Source organism: Kogia breviceps, chromosome 4, assembly GCF_026419965.1.
Source record: "Kogia breviceps isolate mKogBre1 chromosome 4, mKogBre1 haplotype 1, whole genome shotgun sequence".
Taxonomy (NCBI): domain Eukaryota; kingdom Metazoa; phylum Chordata; class Mammalia; order Artiodactyla; family Physeteridae; genus Kogia; species Kogia breviceps.
In genome coordinates this window covers 72,402,832-72,419,499 of record NC_081313.1, presented here as the reverse complement: position 1 = coordinate 72,419,499, position 16,668 = coordinate 72,402,832, and the positions used below count along the sequence as shown (strand labels likewise).

Sequence of the window (16,668 nt, the reverse complement as noted above, 5' to 3'; positions counted from 1 at the left end):
TATCCCAAAGGGAAATGACACAGACATTTAACAAAAAATGAAGTTTTCCTACCTAAATCCACCTTTAAATATAGTAACAGAGAAAAGTGAGAAATCTGGATGTCACATTCAGAGAAAGAGAAACCTGAACAAAATCAAATGCTAAAATATAAGCTTGTCAAAATGTCTGTACCTCAAATCAGTACTGTAGAACACAGAATACTTTCCCTACAGGATGTTAAATTTAAGAATGATGATGATCCTAAGGGTGCTGCTAAGTGATGGGACTTTAACTTCATGAAAAGAATAAAGTCCTGATAATATAAAGTTGGAAGGTTACTTCAATGAAAAATCAATTTATTTGTTTCTACTTTTAACATGAAAATCTGCATTTCCCCTCCTTTTAGTAGGAAATGTTTTAGTCTTAAATTTGTTAAAATCTCATGATTTCAAATATTAACAACAGACCTTCGTGTGTAGGAAAATCTAGATCTGTATGCTTATCTTTTAGCAGTATTTCCTATCTCCCTAACAGCAACTAATAAGTTGATGCACACTGTGCAAATCTGTGCAGGCAAAATCAGACTGCAGGTAAATAGATACTGCTATTTGAAGTTACTAACATTTTCATGGTTGTTCACATGCTCTTCCACTTACTGACTTAAAAATTTATCAAAACACCTTATAGTCTTACATATTGCAAAATGCCCAGTTCACAAGCTTACAATTCTTAAGGAATATTTTGTAATTTTTAAGATTGGTTGGCCCAAATCTACAATACTGTTCTTCAATTTTTTCCAGTTTTAACTACTTTGCTCCTTTTCCATCATTTTAGTGTTTCTTAATTGTAAAAAAATCTTTGGATAATAATAAATTTACATAATAATAAATGTCTTTAGTAATAAATGCATACACTTCTACTGCAAATCCTAAAAAAATTTATATTTATAATAATTAAGAAATAAATAGAATATAAAACCTAAAGTTCATAGGAATAGTCTAGTTCATCAGGCAGTATTTTATACATTCTTAGGTACTTCTAAGCCAGTTATTATCATTTTACAACTTCTATTTAAAATAGAGTAAGATGGGGAATTTCAGAGAGGGTAAGATTCTTGCCTATTTATATTCCTTCCCATGTCCATTAAAAAATTATACATTAACTAACCATATCTCTGTTGGCTTGACATGGAAATTTAGAATTTAATACATTCAGCAATCACTACTGCACATTCATTTGGTGGATGCCTATAAAATGTTTCAAGTACAACCAAAAAATGTTAATATGTCTATAACTAGCATACTTGTCTATCTGCAAATTCAAGAATCCCGTGAGATGGCTTAAAGTCTTCCAGGCCAGCACTGTCCAGTGTTGCTTTCCAATAAACAGTTACTGCCCCAAAGCTTCCAGCCTGCCGGACTACAGGAACTTGAAGAATGTTCAGGGGTGGAGGTACCTCATAGGCAGTTATAACTCCACCAACATCCTTTAAATAAAGAATATAAGTTAAAATGCAAGACAAAAGTAACTCATATAAGTCATCACTTTCTAAACTTATTATTTCTACTATTAGTTCTTATACTTCACTCTTCAAGGTAGAAATCAATAGTTGACTATAAGTATGCATATTCGGTCTACAGAACTTTTACATTTAAATGTAATGTAAATAAACTTGCTTAATCCTTTGTTCTAGCTCAAAGAGAACTAAGAATTAGTCTATAAGAAAAACTTTAAGACGGGTATTTATTAATAGCTACAAGAAAAGTCAATTATTTTTCAGAAAATATACGATACTGGCCAAATCAGCAGGTACAAGCTTTGGTTATTACTATAAATATGTGAAAGTTCTTCTCACTCTGGTAACATGAAACTTAAAAATTCCTCTGGGATCATCATTTTCTTCAATCATTATCTCAACTATTTCCATCCCAGGCCTCCGCACACTTGGCTGTCCTGCAGAGAAGTCAGAGTTCACCAGGTACACCTCAGTGATGTTGACAGTAAACCCTTCCTCCAGCTCGGGAGCATCATCCTGGGGGTAAGGAACAGGGGGAAGGGAGAGAGATGGTGTTTTATTTTTTTTAATATATTTGACTTGCATTGGAAATACAATATTTTTCAGTAAAGAATGACTGTCCACAGGCATGGGCAGCTCTACCACACATATAAAAAAAGATTCCTTTTTATATATTAGTACATCCCCACTGACAACTTCAGAATCTTAGGGGTTATTCAACCTTATCGGTGATGTTTCCATGGAAGCCACTTACTCATGAGCAAGTAAAATATTTTTTTAAAAGTATCTATCCTAGGGCTTCCCTGGTGGCAAAGTGGTTGAGAGTCCGCCTGCCGATGCAGGGGACACGGGTTCGTGCCCCGGTCCGGGAAGATCCCACATGCCGCGGAGCGGCTGGGCCCGTGAGCCATGCCCGCTGAGCCTGCGCGTCCAGAGCCTGTGCTCCGCAACGGGAGAGGCCACAGCAGTGAGAGGCCCGCGTAACCGCAAAAAAAAAAAAAAAAAAAAGTATCTATCTACAATTTTGACCACATCCTACTGAATATGTTTTACATATATAACATCCCCTCAATTTAGGAGAAACTGGTAAATGCTACATACATGTTAAAAAGTGAAAGCTCTGGACTTGTAAATCTAATTATAATCCTATATTTTAATTAACTTTTTAAAAATTGTTACCTTATTTTTCAATAGGTAATAAAAAATTTCAAAAGATAGGAAGAATACTTAGAGAAAAGGAAAGGAAACCTCTGCTCTGCCCCATCCCTTACATCTTTCCAGAATGTCCTCTCCAGAAGCCACTATTACCTAATACCACTAATACCACTATTAATAACACTAATGTTATTATACAGTATTATATTTATTTAATAGGATATGATAATAATTAATATTATATGTAGGACTATAACATGTAAATACACTATTTAATTATATATTAGTGATAATACTATTAACAAATTTCAGTTTCTTGGGCATCACTACAGACGTATATACACATTCTCTTTAGGCGAAGGAGAGAAAGAGCGAGAGCACTAAACCAGATCTAAACCCCATCTGAAGACTAATCTTAATTCAAGTGATTGTATCATGGAATGAAAACATTGTCCTATAAAACCAATACTAAAAATAACCAGATTGACTTGGCTATTTTATTCATTCAATCATTAGTTGAAAACAACTAACAAAGCAACAGAATAGAGGGTCCAACCAGACATAATCAATCCAGATTCAATGCTTCAAAGTTCATTCAAACAATATTCCAGTTCACAAATAAATATAAACAATTAATACACCTGTTATTTTATCTTTCAGTTATTAAATAGTCATTCATTATTAAATATTAGGGTGGACTGGGAGCATTAGAGTACTTGTATCTTTATATTTAAAAAGCACCCTTTTTGGGGCTTCCCTGGTGGCGCAGTGGTTGAGAATCCGCCTGCCGATGCAGGAGACACGGGTTCGTGCCCTGGTCCGGGAAGATCCCACATGCCGTGGAGCAACTAAGCCCGTGAGCCATGGCCACTAGGCCTGCGCGTCCGGAGCCTGTGCTCCGCAATGGGAGAGGCCACAACAGTGAGAGGCCCGCATACCGCAAAAAAAAAAATAAATAAAAAATTAAAAAAAATAAAAAGCACCCTTTTTAAAGATTTTACCTTTAAGAGCATCACATTTTTATCTTCAAGAGTATTTTCCTTTATTTTACATCACATTCATTGCAGCCTTAGACTCACCGGCAAAATGGCAACTTTGACATAAGTTTCTTTTATGTTTTCTTTCATTATTATCATTGTTTCTTGTAGCACATAATCTTCATTCTCAGTGGCTTGATTACTGACGTGCAGTAAGAAATTGGGTTTAGCTACCAACTGAATGGCTATGTCTCCAAGTAGTCCTTTATTTCGAACAATTTGTAACTGAAGAGTGGTGATGTTCTCTGTGAGACAGACATGCCTTAAGTAAGTAAGCGTTTCTATTTGCTGTTGATGCTATTCCAAGCACTTAGGATAGAGTGTTCTGCACTACCCCTTTCAGACAGGTAAAAAAGAGGGGTAAAACAAATACAATGTATACTCCCAAGGAGTATTTAGTGTTTTATCCACCTTGTCTCCAAAGTTGTGCTGAGAATCACCACACGCTGTTAGCATTGTATCCCAGTTCTAAACCCTCACTTCTGGTACTCTAATTCACTCTCCTATGTTGCACATGTCATGCACTTTAACAGAAACTGCTGAAAATGTTAGGAAAGTGCATACCTGCTGGTTGAGCAGAGGGGCTAATTACAAATGCTAGGAAGATTCTTTGAAAATGAAAAATTAAGCACACAGAGTCATCATTTAATAACTAATCATTAGAAGAGCAATTTCGTTCTTACAGTAAAGGTGGCTATCACAAAGCTCAAAGTATTTCTCAGCACGTATTTTGTATTTCATTTCTTAGATTTTTAAAATTTAATTTTCTATATAAATGAAAAAAATGCTTGTCAATTTCCCTACCAGTCTGTGAATTTCTAATGACCAAATACCATGTCTTTGTTTCCAGAACACATAGCACAATTTCTGGTACTTACTAGGTGCTTCAAAAACGATTGTTGAATGGATAAACTAACAGATCATTTTATTTTAAGATTGCTCTTTCTATTCCGATATATACAGATATATAAAGACCTAGATGCAAATTACACATCATTTTTTTCCATCAACTATTTAAATAAAAGGTCCTTGAAAGACGTCCATGTTCCTATCTGAAAATTTTAGAGCCTTCACATATTCTTAATACATATATATTATATATAACCCTTTATTCAAATAAGTCAAATGACCTTTATCTATAAAAATCTATTTATTCTACAGTTGATAAGAATAGTCATTTAGACAAAGATGTCAACACTAAGCTCAAATGAAACAGGAAAAGAGGCACTGATCACTTACGCTTCACAGAAAAAAATATTATTCTAATTACTGCTTTGGATTTAATAATTAACACCTCAAGTACCACATGCATTTCTCTGTGCTGCTCATTGTTTTCTATAACTATTGAAAATCTAGAGCGGAGAAATCTGAGTGAGGAAAGAGAACAGATATATCAAAAACTAAAAAGAGAACGTAAAATAAAAACCAAACACTTCTACTATAAAGATTTACTAAAATATTATTATTTCTATTATGACAGTAATGTCTCAAAAAGTAAAAGTATTTCATATAGCCATATCACTGTGTAATGACATGATCAGAAAATTTAATTAAAAAAGTAAAAAAGGATTGAGTATGACCTGTCAAACTGAAAAATATCATGTAAAAAGAAACTTACATCCCTAGTAAATATTAGAATTAAGTCATCCAATAAAACTTACTAGAACCTGAAAAATATTTAACAAGATTTACCTTTAGGCTCTGCTACTCTAATGAAGAGAGACTCAGCATGCCAGCCCACCAAGCCATAGGGCGAGTCATTGGGCAGAGTGGTTATCACAGACTTGTTTCTTTTCTGATCAATAGTAGCACCTTTAGATGGGTCCTCAACCCCTTCTGTGATAATACGGATGAGTGTTACAATCACAATCTCTGACAACTCTGGTAGGTCATCAGCAAGAACAGTCAGAGTAATTGTAGACAGTGCCTGGCCTTCAGAAAATGAAATCTAAAATTTTAAAGAAAGAAGATTTTATTTATATTCTACTTATCACTGTGCAGTAAGAATATCAAAAGGTTAGATTATCTTTTAATATTGACCATATCTTAAATAATGAGATATTTAAGCAACATAATATGATCCTACAAATCAATCAAATGCCTTTCACATGAGAAGTAGAAGATTGTTAGGAAAAACAAAAAGTAAACCACTACTAAAACTTAGCTAATAAAACAGGTAGCCAAACTGTCCTATCCTGAAACCTACCTTCTTAATAAAATATTGAGTACATACTCTTTCTGGAAATTTAAGTCCTGGATACCATATATAAAAATCTAAAATCATTAAAGAAGGTGGCATATAGTTTAAACATTTTTCTCTACAAAACTTTTGCTAGGAGTGCTACATCCCTCACCTAAACTCTGAATAGATGTATTATTTAACAATGAATCAATCAAAATAGAAATAGAGAGAGACAGATAGGCAGAGATACAAATCAGAGTCTCTCTCTCGTCCTGGGTCTCCACTGTCTGAAGAGTCAAACCTAAATTTGCTAAAAGCATCTGAAGTCCTTTCTGATAGGGCTTCTGTCTGCTTCTTGAATGTTATTTCCCTTTTTTCCCCATTTCAGACTTTATTCTCTAGTAATAGGGATACATATATTTACAACAATTCAAACTAGCATTACAGGTCTATTTTGCTGACACTCATCTCTCTACCTAGAGAAGGCACTTCAGGATGAAAACTCAAGAGCTTTATTAATAAAATCAGGAGTCAGAAAACTACTGCCCTTTGGTCAAATCCATTTTTTATAAATTAAGCTTTATTGGAAAACAGAAAAGGTCATTTGATAACATACTGTCTATTGCTGCCCTTGTGCTACAAGGGCAAAGCTGATAGCTGGGAAAGAGAACATATAGCCCTCAATGTCTAAAATATTTACTATCTGGCCCTTTACAGAACTTATTGATCTTTGGATAAGATAATTCTCTTCCAAAATATAGTCCAGGGCTTCCCTGGTGGCGCAGTGGTTAAGAATCTGCCTGCCAATGCAGGGGACACGGGTTTGAGCCCTGGTCTGGGAAGATCCCACATGCCACGGAGCCACTAAGCCCGTGTGCCACAACTACTGATCCTGCGCTCTAGAGCCCGTGAGCCACAACTACTGAGTCTGTGCGCCATAACTACTGAAGTCCACGCACCTAGAGCCCATGCTCCGCAACAAGAGGAGCCACCACAATGAGAAGCCCGCACACTGCAACGAAGAGTAGCCCCCGGGGCTTCCCTGGTGGCGCAGTGGTTGAGAATCCGCCTGCCGATACAGGGGACACGGGTTCGTGCCCCGGTCCGGGAAGATCCCACATGCCGCCGAGCGGCTGGGTCCGTGAGCCATGGCCGCTGAGCCTGCGCGTCCGGAGCCTGCGCTCCGCAACGGGAGAGGCCACAACAGTGAGAGGCCCGCGTATCACAAAAAAAAAAAAAAAAAAAAAGAGTAGCCCCTGCTCACCACAACTAGAGAAAGCCCGTGCACAGCAACAAATACCCAACACAGCCAAAAATAAATAAAACAAAATAAATACATAAATTTTTAACAAATACAGTCCCTACCTAAGATACTATTGTGTATTTAAATTAGAAATAATTTTAATCATGCTTATATAAGAAATATTAATTGGGGAAACATTATAATTCAGAACACACAGAACCTGAGAGATACAACTTACAGTTTTGGTAGCTTGAATAAAGTAAATATTCACTGCAATAAAATCTGCCATAATATTCTTCACCCCAGGTTTTGCCTCAACCAAAAGGTGACCAGAGGTCAAGGACAGCTAAAACAGGATGCAACATTATATCCCCTCACCCCAACTGGAAACAACTCCAAAGGACAAGCTCAGCTCCAAAAATCCCTCATAAACTTAACCTCAGGGACAACTGTCTGTGGATCAAATTCTCCCTCTGCACATGATTGCCTTCCTCACTTCGTTATACATGCTCTTCCCAATGAACTTTTGGCCCACAACTCTCAATCTCAGAGTCTATTTATAGGAAACTCAACCTACATCACTGAGCAACTCTGGTCTACTTTTCCATACTTCCGGTTATTTCCCTGGACGTGTTCCCTATTTACTGCTTCTATTCTACCCAAATCTCGAAACCACATTTCCAGCCCCAGCTGGATTAGTTTTATCTTTCTGACAGTGTAATGCATCCATAATTTGGCCAACCAGTGTATTGAATCTCAAAAGGGATGATGTTTTTACAGATAATTTTGGTATTATAGGGAAAAAAGAAGAATCACAACAATAAAACTAACCTTAACTTGTATCCCTCTCTATGGTGATTAGGAGGAATCCAATGCTGACATGGTCAAACTCAAACACTTCACCCACAAGATAGGGTTTGGTCCCATGCATCAACAGTAACCATAATTTAAAAGTGACTCTCCTATAATTTTGTAAATTACATACCACTCCTGAGGTAGGAAATATATCACTAATACTTCTGTCAGCTTCCCATGCTACAGTTATACGACCGTATGTTCCTTTTAAGCGTTCAACGTTCAAGGTTACTAGGCTATCTTGCTCCATTTCCTCCACCTGTTTATATAACGAATTCTGAAAAATACACAGGAAGTCATAAGGGGTCATTTGAAATCATCTAAGCAGATTTTTAGGTCATGCTATTATGCATTTGCAAACTTCACAGTACTAAGCAACGTGACATATTATGTAAAAAACAATATTTAAAAAATATAGGATGACCATGATTTTACTCTAAAACATGCATGTCTGAATAAGTAAAAGACTAAATTAAAGTAAATGAAAAGGTTAATTTTTATAGGATTTTTTTTCCAGGTTCTATATTTTTCAAATTTTCTTCAATAAACATATTATTTTTATACTCAGAAAGCATACACATTTTTAAAAGGAGTATACATAGCATGTAAATAGCTTATACAACAGAAGTGTCATAGAGAGAGTCAGGAGAACAGAGAAATCTTCTTCTTCCCCTATGTTAAGTCCTGGCAATCCCTCTAGGTCTTTGTTTCCTGTTTGTGAAATAAGTGTTTGGTCTATGTGGTCCTCAAGGACCCATCCAAATGTAATGACATCATGAGAAGCAGTGAGCTCTTTCTGATCATTTACAAAAGTCTCTTATCCTTAAATTCATATCCTCTGAAACGTTTCTATAGGCTGTGATGTTTCCATGGATGATGTTTCATTCTTAGCTCATGGTCTTTTCAACTGCTTTTCCTGCCAGAATGATCCTTTTCCCTCATGTTAGAATATCTTACTCTCTTCTCACCTATACTTCTGAGCCTCTTTCCTTTGTTCCAAACTGATTTCTGCCTCTGTGTGACTATAACATTCTTTGCCCAAGGCCTGCGACTTCTCTTGCCAAGCCATTTAATGAACGCTTCCTCAAAATTAATACTCCAAAAAAATCTCTTCTTACAATCACCTTTGTTTCTCCATAGGCAATACAGCAAGAACACAGAGTATAAAGATTTTTTTAAATCTTTCCAGTAAGATTGTTCTCGTCTTTTTACTTACTTTTACTTAATCTAAAAAAAGACTCCCCCATTAATTTCTTAAATGAAATTTTAAAATTTCATTTACGTTTATGTAAGTGTCCAGTTAGAACGCTAATTTGAGTAGATATCCAATCCTATAGTGTTTTACACAGCATTTTAACACATTGTTACAGATGTTACATAGTAGTAAAATCTTGCTCAAGGCAATCACACATTCCTACAGAAAATGCTTTGATTTTAAAATATGCATATAATTTGTTCACAAAAGACAATGCCTTTAAAAAAAGAAAGAAAGAAAATGCTTTTTAAAAAGAGAAGCCTCTCTCAGGTTTTATGCCATCTGTTAACAAGGATTAGTAAAATGAGGATTAATACAGCCAGAAGATATTCAAGAAATTCTCAACATCTACTAAGTCTCATCTTGGAACCAGGCTGTCCAGACATGAGAGGCCTGTATTGAGGAATTTTCCTGAACGGATTGAAGAAACCTAGATCAGACCACGGTGACTTCGTGTCTCTAGAACAACTGTTGAAACAGGCTTCATAAAGCGCGATCTATGCTTAAATAGTTGACGAACAGAATGTACTTCCCATCTGCAGCACAGCATCCGGTGAGAAGATGAAGCTGAGCTGCAGAGCATTTGGCTTCTGCCCCAGGAGCCCCAGCTCTGGCCTCCATAGTTGTATGAGATCCTGAGAAGGCCCCGTGAGTATTCTGTTTCCTCCCCTGCATAACTGCATAATGACAGGCTCACGGGAAGCACCTACAGAGTGCCAGGCACTTGCCTGGTTCAGGGAAAGCTGCGAGGAAAGCAGTATGCCAGCTCTCATACTCTTTAATTCTAGTAAAAAGAAACTGGCTATAGACAAATCAGGCCATTGTAAGTGCCATAACGAAGATTAAGTTGTAATAAAGAATGAAGGTGGGAGTCACAACTTTCAGCAAGAAAAGGCCTTTCTGTAAGATGGCATTTCAGCAGTGAGGAAACAAGTCATGTTAATACCTGGTGGGGAAAGAAGTTGTCTTCCTTCTTTCTAACCCTACCCGTGCAGCTCACATCTTAGAGCTACTCTGTCCTACACAGCAGCTCCTGGCCACACGTGGCTACTGAGCACTTGAAATGTGACTAGTCTTTAAGTGTAAAAATGCATACTGGATTTGAAAACAAAATATGGGGAAAAAACAATGTGAAATATTTCATAAGTAATTTTATATTGATTACATGTTGAAACAGTAATATTTCAAATACGCTGGGTTAAATGAAATATAACATGAAAACTGACTTCACCTGTTTCTTTTTACTTTTTTAATGGGGCTTCTAGAAAACTCAGAATTACCCAGGGGCTCATATTATATTTCTATTGGGAAGAGGTGCCTCAGAGGAAGCTGACTTGCCTTTGGCTCCAGAGATGGGACAGAGCGGTTAACAGGGTAACCCTATGATCCTTGCAAGGAATTGACTCAGGGTATTAGTAAGTCCAATCTTATCCCCCCAAACTGCTCCTCTTACAGTGGTTGTGTCTTGGTGAAAGGCACATTCCTGCTCCCCATAGCTCTATCATTTGCTGCTGAATTACTGCAATAGCCTCCTAGTCTATTTCTGTCCTTGCCCACTTACAATCTAGTCTCAATACTATGAACAGAATGTCCTTTAAAAGTGCAAGCTGGGGCTTCCCTGGTGGCGCAGTGGTTGAGAGTCTGCCTGCTGATGCAGGGGATACGGGTTCGTGCCCCGGCCCGGGAGGATCCCACATGCCACGGAGCGGCTGGGCCCGTGAGCCATGGCCGCTGAGCCTGCGCGCGTCCGGAGCCTGTGCTCCGCAAAGGGAGAGGCCACAACAGTGAGAGGCCCGCGTACAGCAAAAAAAAAAAAAAAAAGTGCAAGCTGGATCAAATTTCTCTTTTACCCCAATCAGGTGGGGTAAAAGGCCACTGTTGTGGCCTCTCCCGTTGCGGAGCACAGGCTCCGGACGCGCAGGCCCAGCGGCCATGGCTCACGGGCCCAGCCGCTCCGCGGCACGTGGGGTCCTCCCGGACCGGGGCACGAACCCGTGTCCCCTGCATCGGCAGGCGGACTCCCAACCACTGCGCCACCAGGGAAGCCCCTCTCTCTTTCTCTTAATACACAGAAGTAACAAAGGCGTAAAAGGACAGTAATATATTTGTAGGTGATGTGCGTGACAAGACACAGTGTATAGTGTATATTTGGAATCTGCTTCACCATTACCCTCTGGAAACAAGGGTAAGAGCAGAGCCAAACTCCTGGACCAAGGCCAACTGGTAACATTTCAAATTCAATCTTAAGAAAGGAATCAGTACCAAAAAAAGTTTAAGACAAGTTGACTCAAGGGTCCATTGTGCAAGTCTGTAAATTTCAATCATCAGTAGAATTCACCTTATAATGCAGAGTTGGGGATGAAGCAGGGAAAGGAAAAGAAGAGAGGTTTAAGACACTCAAAGTATGATTCACTGAGTGCTGATAGCAGCTAATAAATAAATACAACGAATAAATCATTTGACGTCTAAGTGTGGAATCTTTACCTGAGCAAATCCAACAACTCCATAGGCATCATCATTAGACAGGATAGTTATTTTTACATAACCATTAATACCAATCTCTGCTCCTCCTTTGGGATTTTTAAGCTGAACTCTGAAGTATTCATCTTCCTCTGGAACTGTATCATCAAGGATATTTACTGCTATTATAGCTTCTTTGTCTCCAGGCTCAAATATCAATTCACCTGAACTAGCATAAGAAGTATATATAAAATAAGTCAACTACAACAAATTAAAGACATATAAATGGTAGATTAATCATAAGATTCTCATAATACTGATTACTATTAAAAGTTTGCAGAAATCACATTTCATAAGTAAAATTTTAATCCAAAATTTTCATATATCACTAATTAACTTGGTAGAATATATATCAAAAATATGAATAATAACCAAACTTCTGACTTATTAATAGTTCTTATACTTTGTATATTCTTCCATCACTAGATAAAGACTTAGAAGTTAGGTACCATATAAAATTATGGTGAGACAAAGACATTCAGCATAAAATGTTGAACCTACCTAGGAATGAAGTCAGACTGGCTCGAGACATAGGCCAGTTCATATGTGTGTGAGTGGACGGCTCCCGCAAGAGCAATTAAATGCTTGCTTGAATTGAGAGACTTTACTGTAACAGAGGCTGCATCATAAGCAGATGGTGCTTCCAGAATAAAAGAGAATTGATTCAGCTCTGAATTCCAGCAGTAAAGAGCAGACACAGTTTGGCCAACAAGAAGTATGTGTACTAGAGGAAGGAAAGAAAAGGCAGCGAGAATAAAAAGTGAATGTCACCTCACCAGCTCCCCACAGCAAAACCCTCCCACCTCTCTAAGTTCCATTTTGATTGCTGCAGTAACTAAATATGATTCAATTTCTGAAATAACTAGATATAAATAATAATTTTTAAATACTGTGGAAGGTACAAGTCAGCCTGACAGTGTACCCACAATCCACTTAATAAAAAACAAAAAACAATCACTGGATGATAAAACCCAAATGAATTTTGAACTCTTTTGTATTCATCTTAATATTTATTTATTGGATAGCATGGTAGGATATTTTTAAAGTGAAAAAGACTCATAATCCCACCACTAAATGTTTCATTTTTATATTTTCCTTTCCAGTCACCATTCATATGAATTCATAATCGACACAGTCTAAATACAAAAAATCTTAGTGAAAAAGCTTAATGCTATATTTATAGTATACATTTTATACATATATATAGCTTTATATTTTGCTATATAGCCTTTAATATACAGATACTAATCTACAGAGTTGATCTTTAAAATATATTTAATTATTCTTCTACATTGGATGTTTATTGTTATATTCTATTTAACTTGTGAATATTAATTAGAGACAGCATTCATCATTTTATTTATTTCCACCTGATAAATTCTTAAAGGTGTCCAAAGGATATTAACAAATTTATGATCTTAGAGTATATTCTGCCAATGCTTTCTGAAATGTTAGTAGGAAAGCATGCTCTTAATAGTTCAAAGCAATGGCATATATTTATATCTGCAGAAATTAGGAGGGGAGGGGGGCTTACTACTCTGTGTATACCATTAAGCAATCTTCAGACTTAAAACTGGGAAGAAGAGTAGGAAATCATGGAGAAACATACAAATTCCAGTACTTGAAAAAACACATTGGAATCTGAAGATATCAAATAAGTTTTACTGGGCATTAAAATAACATGTAGAACCAGAAACCATGAGTCTCTTCTAAAATTTTAGCCAATAGGTTGAATTGGAAAATCCCATATCCTTACTCTTAAATATCAAAAACTATTGACAATGTTTATTTATGGTAATTAATTTAAGTACTATTTCAGTTTACTAAATATTACATAATAAAGATCAAAAAAGATTGTTATTAATAAACTTTCATTTTAAAACTGATAAAACATTTTTCATAAAGTTTTATAAAGTTATACACATTCAGTAAAGAGCAAACTCCTCAGATGAATCACATCTCTCAAGTTTAAGTGATTCTATAGTCTAACCAAAATCATAAACTAAAGTGTTCTGAACATCACTGATTATTTATCTTAACCCTTAGAGATATACCCTATTCAATTCCTCGCAATCTGATTAGAATGACAAGGCAGCAAATAGATAATCAGACATTCAGAGCAGGACATGTAGGGGCTCAAATCTACATATATGTATGCAGAGAGTACTTTCTCAGAAAACAGACATTCATATTTGTTCAAGATAATATTAGACAAAGAATTTATAAGGGGGAAAAAAAGAACTCCCTAAATCTCTATCTACTCTGGGGAACAGGATTTTTAACTAGTACTGATTAAAGAATTCTCTTCCATACAGCAAAACTATTTAAAAAAAAATCCCAAAGGAAGGAAACTGGATAATATTATTTAAAAAGTGAGTGTAGGGCTTCCCTGGTGGCACAGTGGTTGAGAGTACGCCTGCCGATGCAGGGGACACGGGTTCATGCCCCGGTCCGGGAAGATCCCATATGCTACGGAGTGGCTGGGCCCGTGAGCCATGGCCGCTGAGCCTGCGCGTCCGGAGCCTGTGCTCCGCAACGGGAGCACGAACAAACAAACAAAAAAAAAAGTGAGTGTAGACAAAGAAAAGTTCCATGACTAAATGCAAGAGCAAGCATTCCTAACATTTAGAGATCTGGGAATATAAAAGGGAACCAGTACGAGACAGAGCAGCCAGAGAGGGCTGCATGAGAAGCAGTGTCCTCAAGAGAGTGCTAAGTTCCAGAGCACTGAGATGAAGGGAAGATTCTGACAAACGTCTGAGATACAATACACAAGGCATTACGGAAGGGGAGTTGGGGGAGGTGTGAGTTGAGCATCTGGTCTGGAAATTAGGCTCATATGGTCTAGAGCATGCATAGACCACATGGGGAAGAGAGTCTCTTTATCCCCAGGGGGCCTGGTCTTCTTAGGATGATTAAACAGGGATGAAGAGAGTGATGAATTAATACAAATAATCTCCAAAGGCCATGATTTCCAAAGGTAATCCTTTTGATGAAACTGACTGTGCTCAGGGACTAGAGAGGGAGGGGTGAATTTTTCCAGCAGCATACAGAGTTTTGAGGATTACACGAGATAAAGTAAAGGACTAGAATAGAACCTTGGACATAATAAACATTCAGCATATGTTAGCTAGCTATAGATTTCCATCTTTCCTGACTCCTTTATCATATATTCTCTTTCAAAAGTGGAATTCAGCAAAACTTGGTTCAAGGTCCCCTTCTCTCATACACACTGCAGTCTCTTTCTAGACAATTTCACCTCTGTCTGCAGTAAAATGACCCTCCGTACATATAAAATGTGTAGCTGCGGCCTAGGTTTCTCTTCTAAGCTCCAACCAGTAACACTTATTGGTATCTAAATATCAAGACTCAAAGGCATTTCAAATTATCCCAACAAAACTCATTATCTCTGCCCCCAAAAGCCTGGTTTCCTCCCAGTGATCACCATAATAGTTAAGGGACTACCACTCATCCATTAGTTGCAGAAATCAGGGCTCATCCTTGATATTCACTCTCTCACCTACCCCCATATGCAATCTATCATCAACTCCCAGGATTTTACTTGCGGGACAGCTTCTGAATTAATCTGCTTCTCTGATTTTGCACCTGTATCACCTACCACTTTCCAACCCCTGCTGCTCTTTTTGCCTAGAGGCTGCCTAATGCTCAAATCTTTGCCTCCTTAACTCCTACTCACCCTATAGTTCACAATTAAATGTTTCTTCCTTCAGAAAGCCTTCTGGGCATCCCTTAGACCAGGTCATTCATCTCCTCTCCATTTCGTGTTATGCAAGTCCTTTATTCTTTCATAGCAGTTATCTGTTTGCACCTAAAAACTTACTTGTGTGATTATATATAATGGTCTTCTTCCCTTTTAGATGTTAAACTTCTTCAGGGCAAGGACTATACCTGATTTTGCTTACCCTTGTTTCCTTGGAGTCTACCACTGTGCTGGGCACATAACTGGCACTAAGAAATATCTATTAAATAATGAAGGAGAAAAGGGAGAAGGGGAAGCTAGGTTTCTATGTCTTTGCAGTCTGTCATATTCATTCTTCCTCTGCCATTTAAGGAATTCAGTCACTACCCAATAATCTCTGTCAAGCCATTAAGCAGAATAAATATGTAATCCTCACAATCATGGCTCTAATCTAATACATTTAATAAAATATTTGACACATTCAAAATAAGAAAGTCCTTGAATATTATTTAATGCATAATTTCAGCTTTCAGGGGATCTATAATAAGCCATTCTAAATAATTACCTATAATCTTTTCATACTTCTACATCCTCAAGTCACAGAAACAAAAGAAATAAAGGGAACAAGCCTTTGGCAGAATTTTTCACAAATTCTTTTAGAAAGAGTGCCTATTCTATTTTTTTAAGCCTTTAAAGAGAATTCTGTAACTTCAATTAATGGCCCATTCAGGCAGCACTCTTCATCCTTAAAAACATTCTTTAAGCAACTATTTTGAATCATAATAAGTGACTCAAGTAGATGTAGTTAGACCACTTGAAAACTTGAGGTATAAGGAAAGCAAAAATGATAAAGGCACAAAATTAAAGGACAAGTAAACAAAAACTAAACAAATACATGATGAAGGATACATAATTTATTCAGAAAATCAATTGTTGAGTGAATGATAAGAAAGTCACAGAGTTGGAAATCACAGGGTAACATCACAGATTTATATGGCCTGTCAGAGGCTGACAATGTAAAGGTAAGTTATTTAAGAAGAGGATGAGCAGAGCAGAGACAGACACAGGACTGTCAGCAGAGTAAACCTGGGTTGAGGCTGGAAAATGATGTAAGAGTCCAGAGCGAGGGGAGCATGTGGCATGGACATCCGGGAGGATGCAGGACTGAGGAGGGGGGAGTATGACACATGGAAGCAAAGTACAATGAGACAAACAATCTACTATG

The 16,668-nt window shown here is 37.2% G+C and overlaps 1 protein-coding gene across 1 annotated transcript in view; it reads right to left on the bottom strand.

The window, feature by feature from the left end:
- ADGRV1 (adhesion G protein-coupled receptor V1) overlaps positions 1–16,668 on the bottom strand; it is a 558,169-nt gene that overhangs the window by 371,264 nt on the left and 170,237 nt on the right. The window contains exons 51-57 of the mRNA XM_067031321.1: positions 12,245–12,467; positions 11,708–11,912; positions 8,099–8,245; positions 5,381–5,636; positions 3,731–3,933; positions 1,836–2,012; positions 1,284–1,466 (exon numbers count right to left, since the gene is read on the bottom strand). Coding sequence (XP_066887422.1) covers positions 1,284–1,466; positions 1,836–2,012; positions 3,731–3,933; positions 5,381–5,636; positions 8,099–8,245; positions 11,708–11,912; positions 12,245–12,467 — 1,394 coding nt within the window. The remainder of the gene's footprint in view (positions 1–1,283; positions 1,467–1,835; positions 2,013–3,730; positions 3,934–5,380; positions 5,637–8,098; positions 8,246–11,707; positions 11,913–12,244; positions 12,468–16,668) is intronic.